At 35.7% G+C, this 20,547-nt stretch overlaps 1 protein-coding gene, 1 long non-coding RNA gene, 1 other non-coding gene and 1 pseudogene across 4 annotated transcripts; 2 read left to right on the forward strand and 2 right to left on the reverse strand.

Annotated features, from left to right (window-relative positions):
- The first annotated feature begins 885 nt into the window (after positions 1-885).
- On the forward strand, positions 886-991 carry LOC145599893 (small nucleolar RNA R71). Its single transcript, XR_014104143.1, has one exon. It is a non-coding gene; the product is annotated as a small nucleolar RNA R71 (small nucleolar RNA).
- Positions 992-4,909: 3,918 nt separating this feature from the next.
- On the reverse strand, positions 4,910-5,903 carry LOC145599426 (uncharacterized). Its single transcript, XR_014103750.1, has 2 exons — positions 5,496-5,903; positions 4,910-5,114 (listed from the first exon to the last, which is right to left on the reverse strand). It is a non-coding gene; the product is annotated as an uncharacterized LOC145599426 (long non-coding RNA).
- Positions 5,904-9,758: 3,855 nt separating this feature from the next.
- On the forward strand, positions 9,759-12,217 carry LOC145597591 (transcription factor AS1 pseudogene; annotated as a pseudogene). Its single transcript, XR_014103376.1, has 2 exons — positions 9,759-10,044; positions 10,915-12,217. The product of XR_014103376.1 is annotated as a transcription factor AS1 pseudogene (transcript).
- Positions 12,218-13,761: 1,544 nt separating this feature from the next.
- On the reverse strand, positions 13,762-16,501 carry LOC145596877 (uncharacterized). Its single transcript, XM_081653067.1, has 4 exons — positions 16,231-16,501; positions 15,629-16,146; positions 15,105-15,542; positions 13,762-14,454 (listed from the first exon to the last, which is right to left on the reverse strand). The coding sequence occupies exons 1-4, from the start codon at positions 16,499-16,501 to the stop codon at positions 13,762-13,764; spliced, it is 1,920 nt and encodes a 639-aa protein (XP_081509193.1).
- Positions 16,502-20,547: the final 4,046 nt, after the last annotated feature.

A 20,547-nucleotide genomic window follows, 5' to 3' on the forward strand; every position in this document is an offset into this window, starting at 1 on the left:
CTAGGTGGTGCTTGGGCATAATAGTTATCTTGGGGAGCTCTATTACCTCTCACATTTGAATTGGAAGCATTTTGATTAGAAAAACCTCTATTGTTATTGTTGTTCCAATTATTCCTATTATTAGAGTTCCCCCCTTGGTGATATTGGCCTTGATTCCCATAATTCCCTTGATTATTATGGTTATGGTTACCATAACCACCTTGTTGGTTGTAGTTACCTTGGGGATTTTGGTCCCTTTGGTTCCTATTACCCCATTGGTTTTGGTTATGGTAATCATAATCATTTCCTCTTTGGTTATAAGCATTTCCCCCTTGTTCCCTTCGATTACGTGGTAAATATCTTTGATTGTCATTCCTAGGTCTATTATCATAAGACAAAGCATTGACTTGTTCATTTTCATTATCATTACCCTCTTCATAATGGGATTGGGGTTGGGAATCATAATTACAAGAAGAGGTATCATGGTCATATGACCCACAATTTTCACAAAACAAACACCCATGTGGCATGTTATTAGATGTAGAAGGAGAAGAGTTAGAATTCATACCTCTCCCCTTAGATTGGGAGGGATGCTCTTGTTGTGAAGTGGAAGTCTCTAGCTTTGCCTTGATAGATGTCATCTCCTTGCCAAGATTGGCTATTTGAGATGTCAAATTATTGATGGCGTTGAGGTGATCGACGGAATAGACCGCATTCCCTCCTTTGCTTAAAGACTCCCTCTCTCCTTCTTGCCAATCCATGTGGTGTCTCACCACATCCTCAATTATCTCGATGACTCGCTCCTCCGTTTTGTTCATAATCGAGCCACCCGCTCCCGCATCCAAGCTAGTCTTTCCTTGTGGGCTCAATCCCCCATAGAAAATTTGAAGCACTTGATATGATGGAATACCATGATGAGGACACTCCCTTTGATATTCTTTGTATCGTTCCCATGCCTCATATATGGTTTCACTAGCCCTTTGACGGAAGCCTTGGATCAAAGCCCTTGCCTCGGCCGTCTTCTTTTGAGAATAGAATCTCCCTAAGAAAGCCGTGGTGACCTCGTCCCAAGTTCTCAAGGAGTTAGGCCTCACCTCCTTCTCAAGCCATTCAAGAGCCCTTCCTATCAAAGAAAAAGGAAATAGCTTTAGTCTCACAAACTCTTGAGTTACCCCATTTACCTTGATTGTGTTGCAATATTTCTCGAACTCGTTCAAGTGTGCAAGAGGGCTCTCATGTTTTGCTCCACTATATTGCCTCCTTTCAATCAAATTTATCATCGCGGGTCGAATCTCGAAGTCATTGGCTTGAGTGACGGGTGGAGCAATGCCGCTTGAAGCTCTATAAGCTCCCGGAGTTCCCAACTCCTTTAAAGGTCTTTGAGGTGGTGGTTCCGCGTCACCCATTTGATCTCGATCCTCCTCGAAATTGGTCTCTCTAGTTGTATTGAACGGCCTAGAACCGGCTCTTTTTCTCCTTCTATAAGTTTGCTCAATCTCGGGATCGTAAGGTACCAAGATCCTGTTATGAGTTCTGCGCATACACTCTCAACAAACGCAATTAGTACCAAGGCTACAAGTGTAGCCAAAAAGAAACAATTCTTTTTGAAATTTTTATGGTTTATGGTGAACTAGACTCAAGTAATCAATTAGCAATCAACAACACCGCTCCCCAGCAACGGCGCCATTTTGATGTAGCGTTAGAACGGTCGCTCATTCCACACTCAATTAAACACATTTATTAACAAACACCTTACAAACCAAGCATAATGACAAGTAAGAGTTCGGTCCACAAGGAACGGGATATGGTTGCTAAAGATCTTAACACTTAAGCTAATTCGAAGTCAATGGTGAATAGGGGTTCGTCAAGTAGACAAACAAACTATGGTTCTAAATCAATGGATTAAAGACACTAGGGAATGGGATCCACTCAACCAAGGCAATTAGGCAAACGGGAGTAAAATAGACAAGCTATAGCAAGGACTATATGTAAAATCAACCTCATGCAATAACAAAACAACTCACACTACTAAACTTAGATTCCTCATTAGTCTAGCAATAGATGATACATAATCAAATTACAATAAGTAATGACATACTCAATTTACACTTCCATGTCAAATTAGGCATATCATGCTATCAAGGTCCTAAGTCAAGGGTAGCTAATCCTATCATGAAGAACTAACAAGCAATCTCATATAATCAATTTAATTGCAATACAAACATCAATGTTTCTCCCATATTTGCATAACTAACCCAAAAGGTTGAGCTTCACCCAACCCCTAGCAAGAAGACTACTCACAACTCATATTTATCAACATGCAATCAACAATTAGGGTTCTAACTACTTCAATAATGGGGAAAAGTGGTTAACGATTGAAATAACTATCATCCAATAACAAATTACCAAGAACTTAAGAAGATTTAAATAACATGCAAAAGCAAATGAAATCAGAAATTAAGTAGAAAAAGGTTGGAGAAATTACTAATTGAAACTTGAAATTGAATAACAATGGAAGAACTTGTCTTCTACAATGATTGAGATTGAGAATTCCAAACTAATAATTGAAATCTAACTAATGATTTGAGAGTATTTATGTTTCTACAACTACAAACTAAGAGGAAGCTCTGAAAAACTTGGATGCTGCTCAATTGAGCAAAAGGGGGTATTTATATGACCCTCAAATAAAAAAGACGGAGAAAACAAGAGTCGGGTACGGCTACAGGGGCGCACGGACGTGCCAGGAGTGGCACGGACGTGCAGCCTTAGTGGCACGGACGTGCCACCCTAAGCACGGCCGTGCAGAATCGGGCAGTAGCTCCAACTTAGGCCAAGTGAGATGCACGGCCGTGCATCTTCTGGCACGGACGTGCTGGCTGACTTGCACGGACGTGCTTAAGCCTTCCGTGCTTAAGCCTTGCACGTCCGTGCCAAATCAGGCAGTGGCTTGACTTGGCTGGGACACTCCTGCACGGTCGTGCAGGACATGGCACGGCCGTGCAGGGTCTTCTAAGCCCTTTTCTTCACATTCTCTTCAGTTTTGCTCCTTTGTCACGGCTTCTAACCTCGGTTTGTTATCCATATGCTTCAAATCATCGGTTTTTGGACCTGAAAACTCAACAAAAACACTAAAAACCCGTGAAGCAAGGGATACACAAAAATTGAATGAAAATAGGATAGAAGTGAACCAAAATGCTAATATATCAAGTAAACAAGGTTCAAAAATCACCCTAAAATCGTATCAAATAACAAGTTATCAATTATCCCTCTAAATTATGTTTTATGAAAAAGAGAAAAAAAAATATAATCTTAATTAATTTCTAGTTTATAGAAATAGTCCATAAGAAATTAGTTAATGTAGACGGATTGATTCATTACATACATTACTATTCGGTTACTAAAATGAAGAGAGAAAAAAAGTACTATCCCAAACTTTTTTAAAAAAAACAATTTGAACAATAAGAGTGTAGTCCATTTAAATAACTGGATTATATTTTTGATAAATATCTCCATTCATATAGTATAGTGATTTCTAAAAATAAAAATAAAAATGTATACATGGAAAATTTGTAAAATGTTTATTAATATTTAATTTAGATTATATTTATATAAAATATTCTACCAAAATTACATCCTCTTAAAAAATATTATTTATTTCCTTATTATTCTATTGCTAATTGTGTGTCAGTAAATTAAAGGTAAATATCATTGATAATATATATGGTTGACAAATACGAACCTTTTTTGAATAACTTCCTTAAATAAATTATTCTAATTTATTTTTTAGAAAAAAAAATACTAAGGACACACCAGAAAATGACACGTGTCATTGCTGGTGTGTCTTTTAGTATATAGTTATTGATAGGATATGAAATGAACGATTTTAAGGACACAAAATGAATTATTTTGATTTAAAACATTTTAGAAAAGGGAAATTTACGAGACTCTTCAACATTTCACCTTGCTCGATAATCAATGACGCAAAATGTACTCATCAATGGGTCAGGTTTTTGGGAAGACACAATCAGGTGTCTACAATAGTCCTCGGCACTTATCGCGAGCGATATGCTCTTCATGCTCTACCTACCTATAGCTTATCTTAATTTTGTCCTACTGATCACCATATTGGGTTATCACATTGCTAAGATAAAGACAAAGCCAAACACAAACAACAGAGTATGAATCAGCAAAAGCTAAGTACTTATATACACCAATAGGAAAACACAGACTAACATAATCAACCTATCGATAATTAAATAAAAGTTTTGCCTCCCAACACAAGTCCTTGACTCTCTTTCTTCAATTATTGATTAAGAAAATGACTTTGGCTAATGAATTTGTAACACTCCCATATTCCTCTTTACAAAAGTAGTAAAAACTTGGGCGTATGCCGCCACATGATTACGTAAAGCTACTCTAAAACTACTAAACTTGGTAGCGGAATAAAACTGAATTTATTATTAATTAAAATCAAACCAATCATTCACTACCACAAAATAGGGAATAGAGAGCGCCTAAAACAACTAATATAGATCGCCTGTAGGGCGCTCCTCTGAGGGGGTGCCCTATAAAGTCTATAGAACGCCTCTTTGAGGCGATCTATATCTAACACAATACAGAGCGCCTATCTAAGATAGGCGCTCCATATTTTATATAAAAAATTAATAAAAAACTAGGAAAATAGAGCGCCCATCTTCGCATAGGCGCTCTCTAGCTACATAAAAACAGAACGCCTATCATAGATAGGCGCTCTCTATTCCTCACTTTTTTTAATAAAAAAAATATTATTATTACTATTATTATTATTATTATTACTATTATTTTAATAATAATAATAATAATAATAATAATAATAATAATAATAATAAATCGTACTGTACATAATAAAATAAACTCCGAAAAAATTAAAATACAAAACTCTGTATTTCAATTACAATAACAAAATTCCTTAAAAAAAATTTACAATTACAACTGTGTATGTAATACTACTGATTAAATTCCTTCAAAAAAAAAAACCATTGATTAGCTAACACTTTAGAAGTGCACCGACCAGAAACTCAACGACAACTCTTCCACCAGCAACGTCTCCACCAACCTCACCATCGTAGCAAGAATAGCGCACAAAAATAGAGAAGCTGACCAAACACCCACAAATTTTAAGATAAAAATTAGAAATTAATCCAAATTATAACATAAAAATCAATTGATGAAAGATGAAAACCAGAATCATAATATGAAAATCCATTGATAAAAGATGAAAATTAAAACTAGAACATGCAAATAAATTGATAAATCATGAAAATCAGATATTGTAACATGAAAATCAATTGATAAAAGAGAAAATCAGAAATTATACCATGAAAACTAAACACCCACAGATCTAATAATTGAGAAGTATAAATCAAGAACTGATCGAAAAGAAAAGCCAAAAAATTCATACCAACTTATAAAAAACCAAAAAACAAATATATTTGCACATTGAAATTCAAACACAAACGAGATTAATCTTCTTATACCTTTATGAATCTTAAGACTTCACATCTTCACAATTTGTTTTATAGCAGCAACACCTAATTTCAACGCATTAAGATCAAACGACGGCTATCTCTCTAACTCCGCGCGGCTTCTCTGGCACGATCCTCGAGGGCGTTGCAGGGGAGCATCATTAGTTAAAACTGATTCAACTATAGAGAAAGATAGAGAAGAGAAAAAGGGTAGTACAAAAGTATTCATGATTTCATTTAGATTAAACCGCAATCAAATCTAATTTTTTATAAATTTGAGGGAAATAATTAAAATGATATGCATTTGTTTTGATTTTAAAACTGGAAAAAAAAACAAGTTTTCTGGCCTTAAGGAGAGGAGAGGTGAGGAGAGAGAAAGAGTATATGAGAGTAGAAGAGAGGAGAGGGCGGCTGGTTGAGGAAAGGCATCATAGGGTTAGGTTATTATTTAATCTTTATTCTTTAAAATTATGCTAAAACCATATAGGTCGCATAACTAAGAAAGGCGATGTATATCTAAAGTCACATGTTTTATATAAATATAAAATATCAAATAGAACGGTTAACTAATGTAGGCGCTCTATAGCTTTTAACATACAAAGCGCACATCTTACATAGGCGTTCTATAGAATTCAAGAGATCGCCTAACTAACTTGACCGCTCTCTATTGTGCGTTATGTATTCCCTATTTTGTGGTAGTGATTGTTACTAAGTACTTAACATGAAATAACTAAAACTCTTAAATAAACTTAATATATGTGAATCAACCCAAAATCCCAATACATGTAGAATCCACACTGAAATCAAGATTACTTACCAAATATGGCAAACAAGGTAAATTAAAACAAAATAGAAAGTATGAGTTAGAAAATTAAACTTAAGTACATCCAAGTGCAAGATATGTAAACTCTTTTTATTTAATTAAACAAGCTTTGGATATTTAATGTAGAATCCATGATTTAAGTAAATTAAACTTTCAAAAAATAATTTATTATTAGAAACTACAAAAACTTCCATTTTTTCAAATTATATTACTTTCCAAAACTTCCACACTTATACTATACTTACCAAAAATATACGGAGTAACACTTTTCAAAATATAAGTCCAATAACAATTTCCATAAATAATAAATTCCAAGATAGATTTCAATGTATGGAAAATGACTTTCCTTAAATCACTTTCCTCCTAAGTGTGAATATCCCTCAAGTTAGTATTGAATGATTTATGTTTTCGTCAAGTGCAATTACTAGATATATCATGGATCAATATTATGGAGATAATAAATTCATTCTTTTGGCTCGTCATTGTTTGTTGCTAGGTATGATTAATGATCTTTAGGCTAGTCAAATAGTCTAAAGCCCAATAGAATGGATCTTATGAGGTCACACACAAGGTTTACGGATTGAACAAAGTATGAAGCTCATTCATGGGCCTCATGAGAAGCCAAATAAGTAGTAATGCTATAATTGTTTGGATGGGGTTAGGAGTTTGGGCTTCACATGAACTCTAATTATATATGAAATATACAAATAGAGGCCTTGCCTAGGTTAAGGATATAAGTCACAATAAACCTAAGCAGTACATTGTGAAGTGAGCAACCAAACTCCCTCCACCTCTCTCTCACATGCCTCTCTATCTCTCCCCTTAGTCCGTACAGTACATACAACTGCCCCAAGTAGACGCACGGTGGTGGTTCGTGGCTTGATTGTTTCTTCTCCTCTTCGTAGAAGGTGGCTCGAAGTGTTCGTACCTAACTAACTAGCATTAGTGGAGGTTCAGTCCTTGCCCATCAACCAAGTAGAGGAATCACGTTTAGGGTTCTCGTTCTCCTTACTATTCTTGCTCGATCACTCGTGGAATCACGCTTCAAAGGTACAATTATGTGTTCTTATGTTTTGTGCAAAGATATTGTATAGATGCTTATGAATATGATTCATGCGATGTCGCTCATAGTATCTAAAGTCCGGCCTACAGGGGTATCAGTTAGCCTCTTGCATTAATATTTACGTACATTATTGATCATAATTCTTTGATGTCCACAATTTTAATTCAATTAAGAGGGAGAATAAAATAATTATGCGTCAATCATTTTTTTTTTTTGAATTTGAGTCAATTATTATTTTAAATGTGATTTAACATATAAAATTAGTAAATGTAATTTAATTACTCAAATATATCCATAAAGAGGACCAAATTTTTCCCTACATATTATTCTTGAAAATTTCAAAAACCCTAACCCTATATCCAAAAAATTTCAAAACCCTATACCCTAAAATTTTGATTTTGTGTTTTGATTTTTGAATAATTTCGATTGTTTTACTATATATATAAATTATGAATTTTGCATGATCAATGATTTAATATAAGAATTAAATTAAATTAGGGATTATTTTTCATGAAGAACCTTAGAATCAAAATTAGATTATGAATATGTTTAATTTTATCATGGACCACATTTATTTTAATTTTTCTAAAGTTGTACAATTGAAATTAAAAAATAAAAAAAAAAAAACTGTTTTTTGCGACAACCGATTTGTTCCAATACTTTATAATCTGATCCCGAACGTGCACCCGACCTAATAGTAACTGTCAATCGATTTAATCAGACCCAACAACAATCCAAAACCAAACTAGTACCCGATCCAATTAGAATTTGAAAACGGTTATAACCCAACATAACATGTTATTGACCTGAGTCATGGAAGGTTTAATAAAATTTATATACCTTGTGTTCTCTATTACTTTGTACATAGATAGGTTTAATAAAATATTGATAATACTTGATCAAATTATGGAAGGCATAATTATATTGGTTCAACTTTACCACATCGATATTTATTTGAACTGAACTTGAACCAAAACCTAGAATGATTTAACTTTAAGGTTATCCGACCAAATAATAATCTGACCCAATCCTAACCTGAACCCAAATATACCATCGATTAACCGCCCAAACCCAACTCAACACAACCCGAACCTAAAATTAAACAGATCTGAATTTGACTCGAATCAAACCTGACCTACCCCCGAAAGGTTGAACGACCCGGAATAACCTGAACTGAAATTGACCCGACCCGAACCTGAACTTGACCTGAGGCGTGATTAACCCGATAACTTGATCCTAATTTGACCCGAGACCTAATTTGACCGGATCCGAACCTGACTTGAATTCCCAAATTGACACTATCCATTATTTTTAAATCGAATGTGAATCGGATTATTGAATTTTCGAATTTTCAAATAATTTTTGCTCAGTCTTATCAAACACTACCTAAACTACCTAAAGTTCCATGAGATAGAAAGCTAGACTAAGTAGGGAAATAATCTCCACCTATAAGGCATGAGAGTACGAGGGATAGGGGTCCACAATGTAACGGATAAAATTAAAACGGAACAAGGGTAAGTAAGGAGTAAGTATTACCCACTACCAGGTATGGGTAATACTACCCAATACCACAATATAAGATATTTTTTTGTTCTTTTCCCAAACCTTCGCCCACCACACGTTCACCTCCTACAGCAAGAAACCCACCCCACCAACTACTAACTTGGTCGAAATCCAAAAACACGCAACTACCTCCGTTAAAAATCACCGGAAACCACAAAAAAAAAAACAACCCAAAAACGAGAGACACAAACTTATGGCTCTAGCCATTAAAATCAGTGAAATCCATGCTGGAAATCATTATGAGTTCGGTCGAAATTGACGACGGTACTTGTTTGTCGGTGCTTAGTTATTATTAATTTCTATACTGTCATTAATAGTTTGTATACCGTTATTCTTGGTTTGTATACTGTTATTCTTAATTTGTATACTGTTATTAAGGGATCGTTTGGTAAACCTAGGAAGTGAAAATTCCCATGAACTTCTAATATATGGGAAATAAATTCCATAATCAAATTCATGGGAATTTCTCAAAATAGTTTGGTTAGTAATGAGGGAAATTAATTCCCATAGGAATTTCAACTTACCTAGGGGGGACTAGCCAAGTAAATTCCTACATTTGTGGGAATTGAAAATTCCTAAAAAGTTCTACTTCCGTCATTTCACCAAATATTATTCAACCAAACAACTTATTCATTTTACAATTCCTAGAAATTTCCAATTCCCATGATTTTGTATGTAAGCCAAACAAAACCTAAGAGAATTGAGATTACATTTTTACAACATGGGAAAATAATATGTGAAATTACATATTTGTAACTGGTATGGGTTCAACCCCTACCTGATAGTGGTCTATCACTACTCACTACTCGGCAAGTAAGTGGGTTTTAAAAAGTTTTTGTTTTATGACAACAGTTTTCTCCGTCAAGTCATGTCATTCTCTCTCCTCCCTCTTTTTTCACTCCTCTCATACACTGACTACTTCTCAGACTCACCCTCATCTTCTGCCATACTACATTTTCTCTCTCCTCTTCTTCTCATGCTTTTTTCTCAATTTCATCTTCTCTTCTTCCTTCTTCTTTCCCCCCCTCTTTCTCTCTCCTCTCTTCAACCCTACTTTCAGTTCATTCAAGCGGCTTCTCAGCCTTCTCTCCTCCATTAAAATAGCTTGTTAGGTAACTTTTTTTTTATTAATTATTTAATCATTGAATTTCAGCTTATTCTAGGGTTTTATTTCATTATATTGTCAATTTAATTGCTAGTATAGTCAATTTAGGGTTCTTCTGAGGTAGATTAATTGAACTATTGGTTAGAATTACTGTAAGTTGTGAAACATTATAACTAGCTATTTTGTAGCTAGAATTTTACTACGTACAATTTACGTTTATACTCTTAATTAATACCGAAGATATTTATGTGATAATTGAGTCAAATTTTGTTACTAATGTGTTGAAGAACGCTTTTCATTTTTCCTTTTTTTTTTTAATTTTTTTTATTTTTTTTATTTTTATTTATGGGTTCAAGGGTGAGTAGATAAGGTACTAGTTCTTTTTTTATTTGTTTATTTCTTTTATATTTTTTGGTTTTCATCGTATAAAATAAATTGGAATTGGAATGTGGTAATTGAAAATTGGTGTTTTATGTAACTTTTTAGTGTTTACTTGTATTAAAGCACATTATTGAGTACTATGAATTATATTGTGCTACTGTTTAGTTCTTCAACTATGCTTATTATTACTGGAATTGTTGACATAAATGTATGAATTTGTTAAATCGAAAATGTTAGGGAGTTTTCTCAACACAAAAATAAAAAATTTTAGGGAGTTTTACTTTGCTTAATTTTATCACATGGTGACCGGTTTACTATGAATATCTTCTGTAATAATGAAATTCTTTTGACTTCTTGCTTCCTGAAAAAATGTGGTCATTAGTTAATTTTAGTATGGCTAAAAATTTGTTTCTCTTAGATTGGTGTTTGTTTTTGTTGGAATTGTTGGTGAATATATATGCTGTCGAGGTTGATGATTGTATGCAATTACATGTAGGCGCATGATGAGGAGTTTGAGGCTATGGGCAATGACGTTTGCACCTCGAGATGAAGGAGAGGCAGCGTTGGACAACTGAAGAGGACGCGTTACTAAGTGCATATGTTAAGCAATATGGTCCAAGAGAATGGCATCTTGTCTCCCAGCGAATGAACACACCCCTTGATCGGGATGCAAAGTCTTGTTTAGAGAGGTGGAAGAATTACCTAAAACCCGGGATTAAGAAAGGTTCACTCACAGAGGAGGAACAGCGCCTTGTTATTCGTCTTCAAGCCAAGCACGGGAATAAATGGAAGAAAATCGCTGCTGAGGTGCCAGGCCGTACTGCTAAAAGATTAGGCAAGTGGTGGGAGGTGTATAAGGAGAAGCAGGAGAGAACTAAAAAGGAAACAAGCAAGTGTTTTGAGCCAATTGAAGAGGGCAAGTACGACCATATTTTGGAAACTTTTGCTGAGAAGCTAGTGAAAGAACGGACGCCCCCTGGGCCAACTTTTCTTATGGCAACCTCCAATGGCGGTTTTTTACATAGTAGTGATCACCCCCCTCCCCCTGTGCCCCCTCCACCTCCAGTTACTTCTACCACAACGATGCTCCCTCCATGGCTTTCAACCTCTAATGGAGTGAGGCCGCCATCTTCTCCTTCTGTTACTTTAAGTCTCTCGTCTTCTATTGTCCCGCCTACCCCAACTGCAGTAGCTTGGCTTCCACACGAAAGAGTACCCAATAATATTGATAACTCCCCTCTTACTTTGGGCTGCTTGCCATCTTGTCCTGGGGCACTTCCTGAGCAGATGATCATGTCGGAGCTCATGGATTGCTGTAGAGAATTGGATGAAGGGCACCGTGCTCTGGTAGCTCATAAGAAGGAAGCTGCATGGAGACTAAATAGAGTGGAGCTTCAACTAGAGTCAGAGAAGGCCAGTCGAAAGAGGGAAAAGATGGAAGAGTGTGAGGCAAAGATCAACGCTCTCAAGGACGAGCAGAAAGCTAGCATTGAGAGAATCGAAGCAGAGTACCGGGAGCAGCTTGCTGGGCTACGGAGAGACGCTGAAGCTAAGGAGCAGAAGCTGGCTGAGCAATGGGCTACTAAGCACATGAGGATTACAAAGTTACTTGAACAGATGGGCTGCAGGAGTCGGGTCTCTGAACCAAGTTGATTCTCCGGAGCAAAATGGAATACTATATCTACTAAATTATATATTGTCTGCTTGTTTGCATTGCTGATCAATTGAACATTAGTTTGCATTTTGTGCACTTGCTGTGTTTGCATTGATTTCTTTCAATCATAATATTGATTCTTCAACTACCAGGTCTTGTATACTTGTAATAGAATGCTGCAACAAGGGGGCAGAATTGCCTCCCAATGTAGCTGCAGCAGCTTTGAAAAGTGGTCTAGTTGATTGTGAGAAGTTTTGTCTCTCTTTTACGGAGTATTTATTTGTAGATGCTTGAAAATTGTTTCTCTTTAGTTTAGATCATACTCATAAAAAACTGTAGTTGAGATTAATAAGGAATGAGTGATTATGGTTTGAATTATTGATGTGAATTTTTCCTAATTAGTAAGTGATTCTAATGGAAGTATTCCGTTTTTAAACAAGTCTAAACTTATTAATATTTCACATGTCCTATATTATTATCTAGTTAAGCTCTTTTAGTTTGTGAGCATACTTACTTTTCGTTGATTTGTATTTGTTTGTGTTTTTTGCCATGTCTTGCTTCTTCAATGGCAACGTGACGATCCATACATACACGTGTATATGGGGAGTAGGTGGTCATATATTTTCGGTGATTTATTTAGTTGATATCGTTTGATTTTACACTATGCACATAACACACTTTGATTCGCTTTTGTAGTTTATAAATACGATAAAACATATTCATGTAATCATGTGGGATCTTGTTTGAATTGCTTTAATGTATATTTTATTAAATTTCACTCTTTATAATTTTACAATGTTGATAATTCGAGATATTACTCGTTAAAAACATGCGTTGGTAAGCGTGATAATAGAAAGATGTCAACTAAAAAAAACAGAGGAAGTATGATTGTTGTTGAAAGTACCTTGTTAAAGAAACTTTAAAGATCTTAGGGGGCGTTTGGTTCACAAACTGGTATAGGGTTGGAAGTAGGAATGATACCATAGTGGTATGGGTTTGGAACTTGATTCTTAATACCATATGTTTGGTAGATTATGAGAATAAGTGAAACTCACCTTTCCCCATCCCCCCTCCCCCCCTCCCCCCCTCCAAGGTTTCTAAACCCCATAGCTTGGGGGTTTGAGATATGGGTTTGAAACTCTTAAAATCATAAATAAACATAAGGTATGAGTTTAAACCATTCTAAACTCATACCTTATACCTAAATCAGTGGCGGATGGAAGCCATTTTTGTGGGGTTCCTTGACCCCACTTGAGCTTGAGAAAAAAGAATTTTCGCTAATAAAATTAATTTTTTTACTATAAAAATTACTTGTATTTATATCAAATGACCCCATTAAAATATATTAAATGTATTTTGACCCCGTTAAATGTTTTTTCTAGATCTGTCTCTGACCAAAATTATGTGTTTGAACCAAGAAGAAACCCTTTAAAGTGAAAGGTAGAACTTTCATGGAATAATTTAACAAATGCGCTTGAAACAAGGTCTCTTTACTTAAACTGTCCAAGCAGGACCTAGGGGGTTCGAACTTTATCAAATACCCGATATCCAAATGCACGGATATAAATCGGGTATTCAAGTATAAAATAGAGTGTTCAAATAAATACCAATACACAATTAAACAAAAAAATAAGTCCGAATTTCAATAAAATTGCAAAATAAAATGATCCGATACAACAATACATAACTTCAATTAAATGTCAAAATACAATACATAAAAAAGATGCAAATTACAAAAGCATTCTTCGAGTTTTCATACTTTGGAAAAAGTTCCAATACGACATTGTCACTAACATTAGCAAAAAGATCTCTTTCAAGAAACGTGACTAAACAATCATTCATTAGTTGATCACCCATACTATTTCTCAACTTGTTCTTCACATAAGTCATCGAAGAAAACACCCTTTCCACACTTGCAGTTGCCACCGAAAGGATTAATACTAATCGAACAATCAAATAAACTATTTTGTAAGAACAATGTTTATTTGTTTCAACTAGCATCATAGAAAGCTCATTAATATTCTTCAAGTTGTTGAACCTCTCATCTTTCCGCATGTCATCAATAAAAAACTCGAGTTCATGACGAAGTGTTGTCATTGTCATATCATTACTTGGAAACTCTTTCGGGTAAAACTCGACAAGTCTCATCAACTTTTTCTTATCAAATGCAGCAAATGAATTGATAGGATTCAACCAAGCCATACAAACAAGCAACTCCATGTATGCCTCATCAAATCTATTATTAAGCTCTTGAAGTTGTAAATCGATAACACTTAAAAACATCTCAATTCGAAAGCGATGAAGATTTTGAACTATAGCAAAGAAGCGCTTTGATCTCCCACGGGGAACATACAAATCACTCATACCAGGAACATCAATGTTATGTTTAAACACAAAAACAAGTGACAAGATTTAAAATGTCATCCCACCCATGTTCCCTCATCTTTTGTAACCTCTCTTTGGTGGAAATTTTGCGAACAACTACCATTTAAATGACCTCTTTTGAGAATAACTACCATTTAAAATTTTCTTTTAAAAAAATTACCACAAAGTCAAGAAAACTTTGAGTAGCACTACCACGTTTAAATTTCCGGCAAGAATTTCCGGTTGAGATAGCTTAGTTAATAAAATTTCAATCAATTGTGGTATAGGAAACAAGAGATTTCGATAGTAGAACACAATTATAGGTCAATCATAATTAATTTTGCATTATAGTTTATTTAAATTCTCACTTAAATCTTAAAATTAGGGTTTATGGTCAAGAACTTAAATTAAGGGCTTTACAAAATTGGATGATTTGGGGCAATTGAAGTGAATAATCCAATTAAGGGTTAATGTAGTGCAATATTGTCATTTAATTTGGATTTTTTAAGGGAAATTTTATAAAATATGTCCCCAAAACGGAGATTCTTTCCGAAAAAAATTGTGGTAGTGCTACTCAAACTTTTTGTGTTTTTGTGGTAGTTTTTTCAAAAGAAAATTTTAAATGGTAATTGTTTTCAAAAGTGATTATTTAAATGGTAGTTGTTCACAAAATTTCCCTCTTTGGTCAAGGTAACAAATGACATGGCATTAACAATATCTTGATCCCCCCTTTGCAAAGCTTGACACAATTCATCAGTTATCTTAAAAATTTCGGACATCAAGTGTATCATGAATATGAACTCAAATGACTCAAATGTATCCATAATAGTGATAGCTTTGACACGATCCTCTTTGTAAATCTTATTTGCTCCAATCTTTTCAAAAACCATAACAGTGGTAGAATATAATGAAGTGACATTCGCAATAGTTTTATAATGTGATCCCCAACGAGTATCACCCGGCCTACCCAAACCCATCTCTTGGTTTAACCCTTGTCCACTTTCAATTTCACCTAAATCTAATGCTTCAAGCACTTCTTGAGATTGAGTTTCTCTGATCATTTCCCTTCGCTTACAAGATACTCCAATCACATTCAACACATTGCAAGTTGTTCAAAAAGCCAAATACAATAATCATTTTCTTTAGCAACAGCAACAAGAGTCAATTGAAGTTGATGAGCAAAACAATGAACATAATAAGCTTCTTTCGTATCATTCATGACCAAAGTTTTTAGACCATTTATCTCACCCCTCATAATACTAGCCTCGTCATAACATTGTCCACGAACTCTAGACAAACTCAATGAATGCTCCATAAGCAAAGTTTCAATTGCAAGTTTTAATGTTAAAGCAGTGGTATCCCCAACATGTACAATTCCAAGAAACCTTTCACCTATCCCACGTTTTTTATTCACATAACGCAAACAAAGGGCCATTTGTTCTTTTTGAGACACATCACTAGACTCGTCAGCTAGTATACCAAAGTAGTCAACATTAAGATCTTCTATAAGTAGCCTAGTGGTCTCTTTGGCACAAGAGTTTATAAGGTCTTTTTGGTTGGATGGAGGAAACATTTGATTGTTTTCGGGAGCACTAGTTAATACAACCTGCTTTATATCATCATTATTATTAGCAATCCATTCTAAAAGGGCTAGAAAGTTCCCTCTATTACTTGAATCCTCACTTTCATCATGTCCCCGAAAAGCTAAACCTTGATTCAAAAGAAACTAAACACATTTGAGTGAGTATGTTAAGCGTCTTTTGTAAAGAATTCTAGCCTCTGATGTGTATGTACTAAAAGCTTCTATGATTGATGGTTTTGGTTTTATGTAGTTATTATATTTCTCTTGAGCTTGATTATGAGCACTACCAACACCACCAACATGTCTATCAAATCTTTCAATTTTATTCCAACCCCTAAATCCCCCATTTACAAGAGTATCACCACCCGGAGATGTAGTTTTGTCCTTAAACAAGTAGCACACAAAACAAAAGGCCGCATCTTTCTCAACACTATATTCAAGCCACTCATACTTATCAAACCAATCAACATTAAAGCGACGCATACCTCCAATTGATCGTTAAGGGAAATTATGAGTGCGTGGGTCACAACGTTTCTTGGCAATATTTCCTCTCCTCACGGCATCTTGATATCATTAGAAGGGTAACCCAAGATTGGAGTTCTTTTTCCGGGATCATGTGGAAGAAGTTCAACATCGTATACGTAATCCTCAACACCAACATTTGAAGTACTTGTTCCATGTGCCTGTGGATTGCTTTCAAGTGGAGGTTGAATGACATTAGGTGACTCGATATCTTCTTCACCCTCTATGTCTTCACTAATAGGTTTAAGTTTGGAGAGGAAAAGTTTGATGATTTTTGAGATTTGTTCCAAAAATGCTCCAAACTTTTCATGTCACACGCTAGTACACTACAATAATTTTAATAAAATTGATTAGCACTACATCTACTGCACATTAATTCATAATTCATTTAACAATCAAGTATTCAAGTGAATCAACATATTATGATAGATATTAAACTCAAAACAGAAATTGAAAAGAAAAAACTGTGAGTAAGTGAGAGAAAGTTACCTCGAGTTCAACGCAGGGTAGCAGCAAATCAACGGCGTCGCCCTCATGGCCTCGTCAATGAGCAATGGCGACATGCATGTCTCGGTGAGGCGACCAGAGAACTGAGATTAAATGGAGAAAGAAAGTTAGGGTTTTAGCAGTTTATGAGAATTGAGAAAAGAAAGGGAACAAAGAACGAAAATTACAAGAAAAAAAGGGGAGAAAAAAAAAGAAAAAAAAAATGTAAAATTGCGCGTCCTGGGAGTCGAACCCGTGAACTATTGACCAAATTTCAGCGTTACTAAACCAGCTAAACTTGCGCCTGACATAGTAAATATTTGTTTCAAATATTTTATTTATAGATTTTTTCTTTGTTTTTAATAACTTTTCTATTTTTTTCCCGGATCTAACGGGGTTCAGTTGAACCCCTGAACCCCCGCTAGATCCACCACTGTGTCCAAGAACCTCCAAGAAAATCATCAAGAATTACCCAAGAAAGGAAATTAACTTATAAGAATGAACTAAGAACGTGGTTTTTGAAGCTCTCGCATCAGATTCATTTTCAATTTATACAACTATACAAGTGAGTAAAAACATAAACATATTCGTTTTGTTCTCTCTCTCTTTTTTTTTTTATAAGTGTCACACTTAGTAATTACGGATTATTTTTTTCAAGTGTTACACTTTTATTTGTAGCAAATAATTATTACTTGTGTTTTTTTAAGGGTCTGTTCTGATTTACTGAACTGATCTAAACTGAATTGAATCGAACTGAACTAAACTAAACTTATTAGAGCTGAACTAAACTAGACTGAACTTATTAGAGCTGAACTGAACTTAACTAAATTGAACTTATTAGAGCTGAACTGCACTGGACTGAACTATTTGACTATTAATTGGTGATTTTTAACTACGGATTAATGATTTTTGATTATTTATTGTTATTGTTATTATTATTATTATTACTATTATTATTATTATTATTATTATTATTGTTATTATTATTATTATATATAAGTGTATATACAAAATTACTTAGTCCCTCCGTGTTTTTTTATTGTTACACTTTCCATTTGCGGCCGTGTTTATTTAAGTGTTACACTTCCTTTTTTAGCAAAAAGCTACATTAAAATATTTTATATCTCTCCTCCCATGGTCCCCACCCAAACCCACTACTACTTTTTTATTATATCTTTCCTCTCACATTCATTACTTTCAATAAACTATTAACCCAACTATCTTTCTTTTACAATTTTTTTTAATACTCCAACTACCCCACTTACTTCTTATTTTATTTGAGTTAATTAAAATTCCTAAAACTATGTGCCGGTCAAACTGTAACACTTGAAAAAACACGGAGGGAGTATATAAATATTTATGAAAAATTATAATAACAATAATAATAATAATAATAATAAATAAATAAATATATTATTATTATTATTATTATAAAAATATCAAAAAACCTACAAAGTCAATCAATTTATAAGAAATTGGTGGGGAGCCGAGATACAATCTGGGCCCCCACCCCTCTAGCTATAGCGAACCCGATCCTGCTGAAGATGTGAGCAGCTGCACGAGTACCAATATCCTGAGTCTTAGCGAACGTCTGATCCCGCTTCAGCAACGCAACAACATCTTTCTCTAATTCCCCCAACGAAGAAAAGGAGAAAGGAAGAAAACCATAGCCAATAGCCCTGCAACGCGCCCCATACTTAACCCGCTTCCGCTAAGCCGCCGCAGACACAACACAACCATGAACGAAGTTAGACAACCCCGATTGTGTCAAAGGTGAAGACCCTGTCAAGTCAACACATACATCAAGACCTCTATCCCAGGAATAAAGCAACACATCTGCTGGTCGAAGAGCCCCGTCGTTCCCTCCAGTCAACCCAACGTTAACTTTTTTTCGAGCAGAAATCCCAGACCGAAAACAAATATCAACAAGGGTGTAACAAACAACGTTGTGCCGATGTTTAATACCCACCATCCCAGCACAAGACACTGCATGATCCCCATAAATATGCCCATCAAAAACCCTTGAGCAAGTAGAACACGGTGTTGAAATGGAGAATAAAGGAACACCCAACCTGCAGCAAAGAACACTACGATAAGTCTTATCATTCATAGTCCGACCCAAACCCGATATCAAGACCGTCCGCAACCAGGCCGAAGAGTGATCCCCCTGTTGGAAATTCCATAAGGCAACTTGACGCGCAGATAAGGAGAAAGTGGATCGGAATCCGCAGATGTAGTAACCTTTGTGAAATATATATCTGCCAATTTTTTCATGAGTTTTGCGGCAGCGATCTCACTAGGGTTACTCATAAGGTTAGTCTCCACAGTCCTGTTAAAAAGACTAAGAGCACCATCGAAGGACGGTCCCGGACCAACAATACCAGAATTGCTGAGAAGCGTAGCCTGAAGACCAGAAGACTGCACACACGATGCAAAGAAAGCATAGTGCCGAACATCACCCGCCGAATAAACACCCAAACCACCATAAGCAAAAGGTAAGGTGGCAAGTAGCCATTGCCAAACACTAAAACCAGGCCCCAAAGTAGGTAAAATGCTCTCCAAAGAAACCCGAAGGGCCACATCAAAAGAAATATGTACTGTTTCAAAAAGACGAGGAGGACAAGTGCGCATAGCAAAGTACAGTTTTGAAACCTAAGTACACGCACGAAGAAGCAACAACTCGCATACAAAAAAAAAATAGTGGGAAGCCGAGATACAATCTGGGCCCCACTCCTCTAGCTATAGAAAAGCCTATCCTAGTAAAAATATGAGCAGCAACACGAGCCCCGATGTCTTGAGTCGTCGAGAACTTCTGAACCCGCTTCAACAACGTAACAGCCTCCTTGTCTAATTTCCCAAGTGAAGAAAAGGAGAAGGGAAGGAATCCATATCCAATTGCTCGACAAATAGACTCATACTTGTTCCGCTTCCGATGAGCCGCATCAACCACAACCCATGCTGGGACAAAGTCAGATAGCCCCGACTGTTTCAAAGGAGAAGACCCTGTCAAATCAACACAGACATCACGATTCACGACCATGATCCCAGGAATATTGTAATACATCTGCAGATTTAAGGGCCCCGTCGTTTTCTCCAGACAACCCAATGTCAACCTCCTTTCTAGCCGAAATCCCAGATCGATAACAAACATCAACAAGAGTATCCCGAACAACATTATGCTGATGTTTAATACCAACCATACCAGTACACGATACTGCGTGATCACCGAAAATATCCCTAGTGAAATCCCTTGAACTAACAGTGCATGGCGTCGAAACATATAATAAAGGAACACCTAGGCGGTAGCACAATACACATCGATATATAAGTCCTTACGTTCATCGTCTGACCTAACCCTAAAATAAGAACTGCCCGAAGAGAAGCAGAGGAGTGATCTCCTTGCTGCGATCTCCACAATGCTGATTGACGAGGAGATAAAGAGAAGGTGGATTCTGCAGATGCGGTAACCTTTGTGAAATATATATCTTCCAATTTCTTCATGAGGGCAGCGACCTCACTAG

This window comes from Chenopodium album, chromosome 20, assembly GCF_948465745.1.
Source record: "Chenopodium album chromosome 20, dcCheAlbu1.1, whole genome shotgun sequence".
In the NCBI taxonomy this organism is placed as follows: domain Eukaryota; kingdom Viridiplantae; phylum Streptophyta; class Magnoliopsida; order Caryophyllales; family Amaranthaceae; genus Chenopodium; species Chenopodium album.

Excerpts from the sequence above, each read along its gene's own strand:
- LOC145596877 (XM_081653067.1), bottom strand. The coding sequence starts at position 16,501 with ATGCGTCGCTTTAATGTTGATTGGTTTGATAAGTATGAGTGGCTTGAA. Across the intron at positions 16,147-16,230 it reads ATCAATCATAGAAGCTTTTA|GTTTAGCTTTTCGGGGACAT; the intron begins GTACATACACAT and ends TTTTGAATCAAG. Across the intron at positions 14,455-15,104 it reads TGACCAAAGAGGGAAATTTT|AACATTGATGTTCCTGGTAT; the intron begins GTGAACAACTAC and ends GTGTTTAAACAT.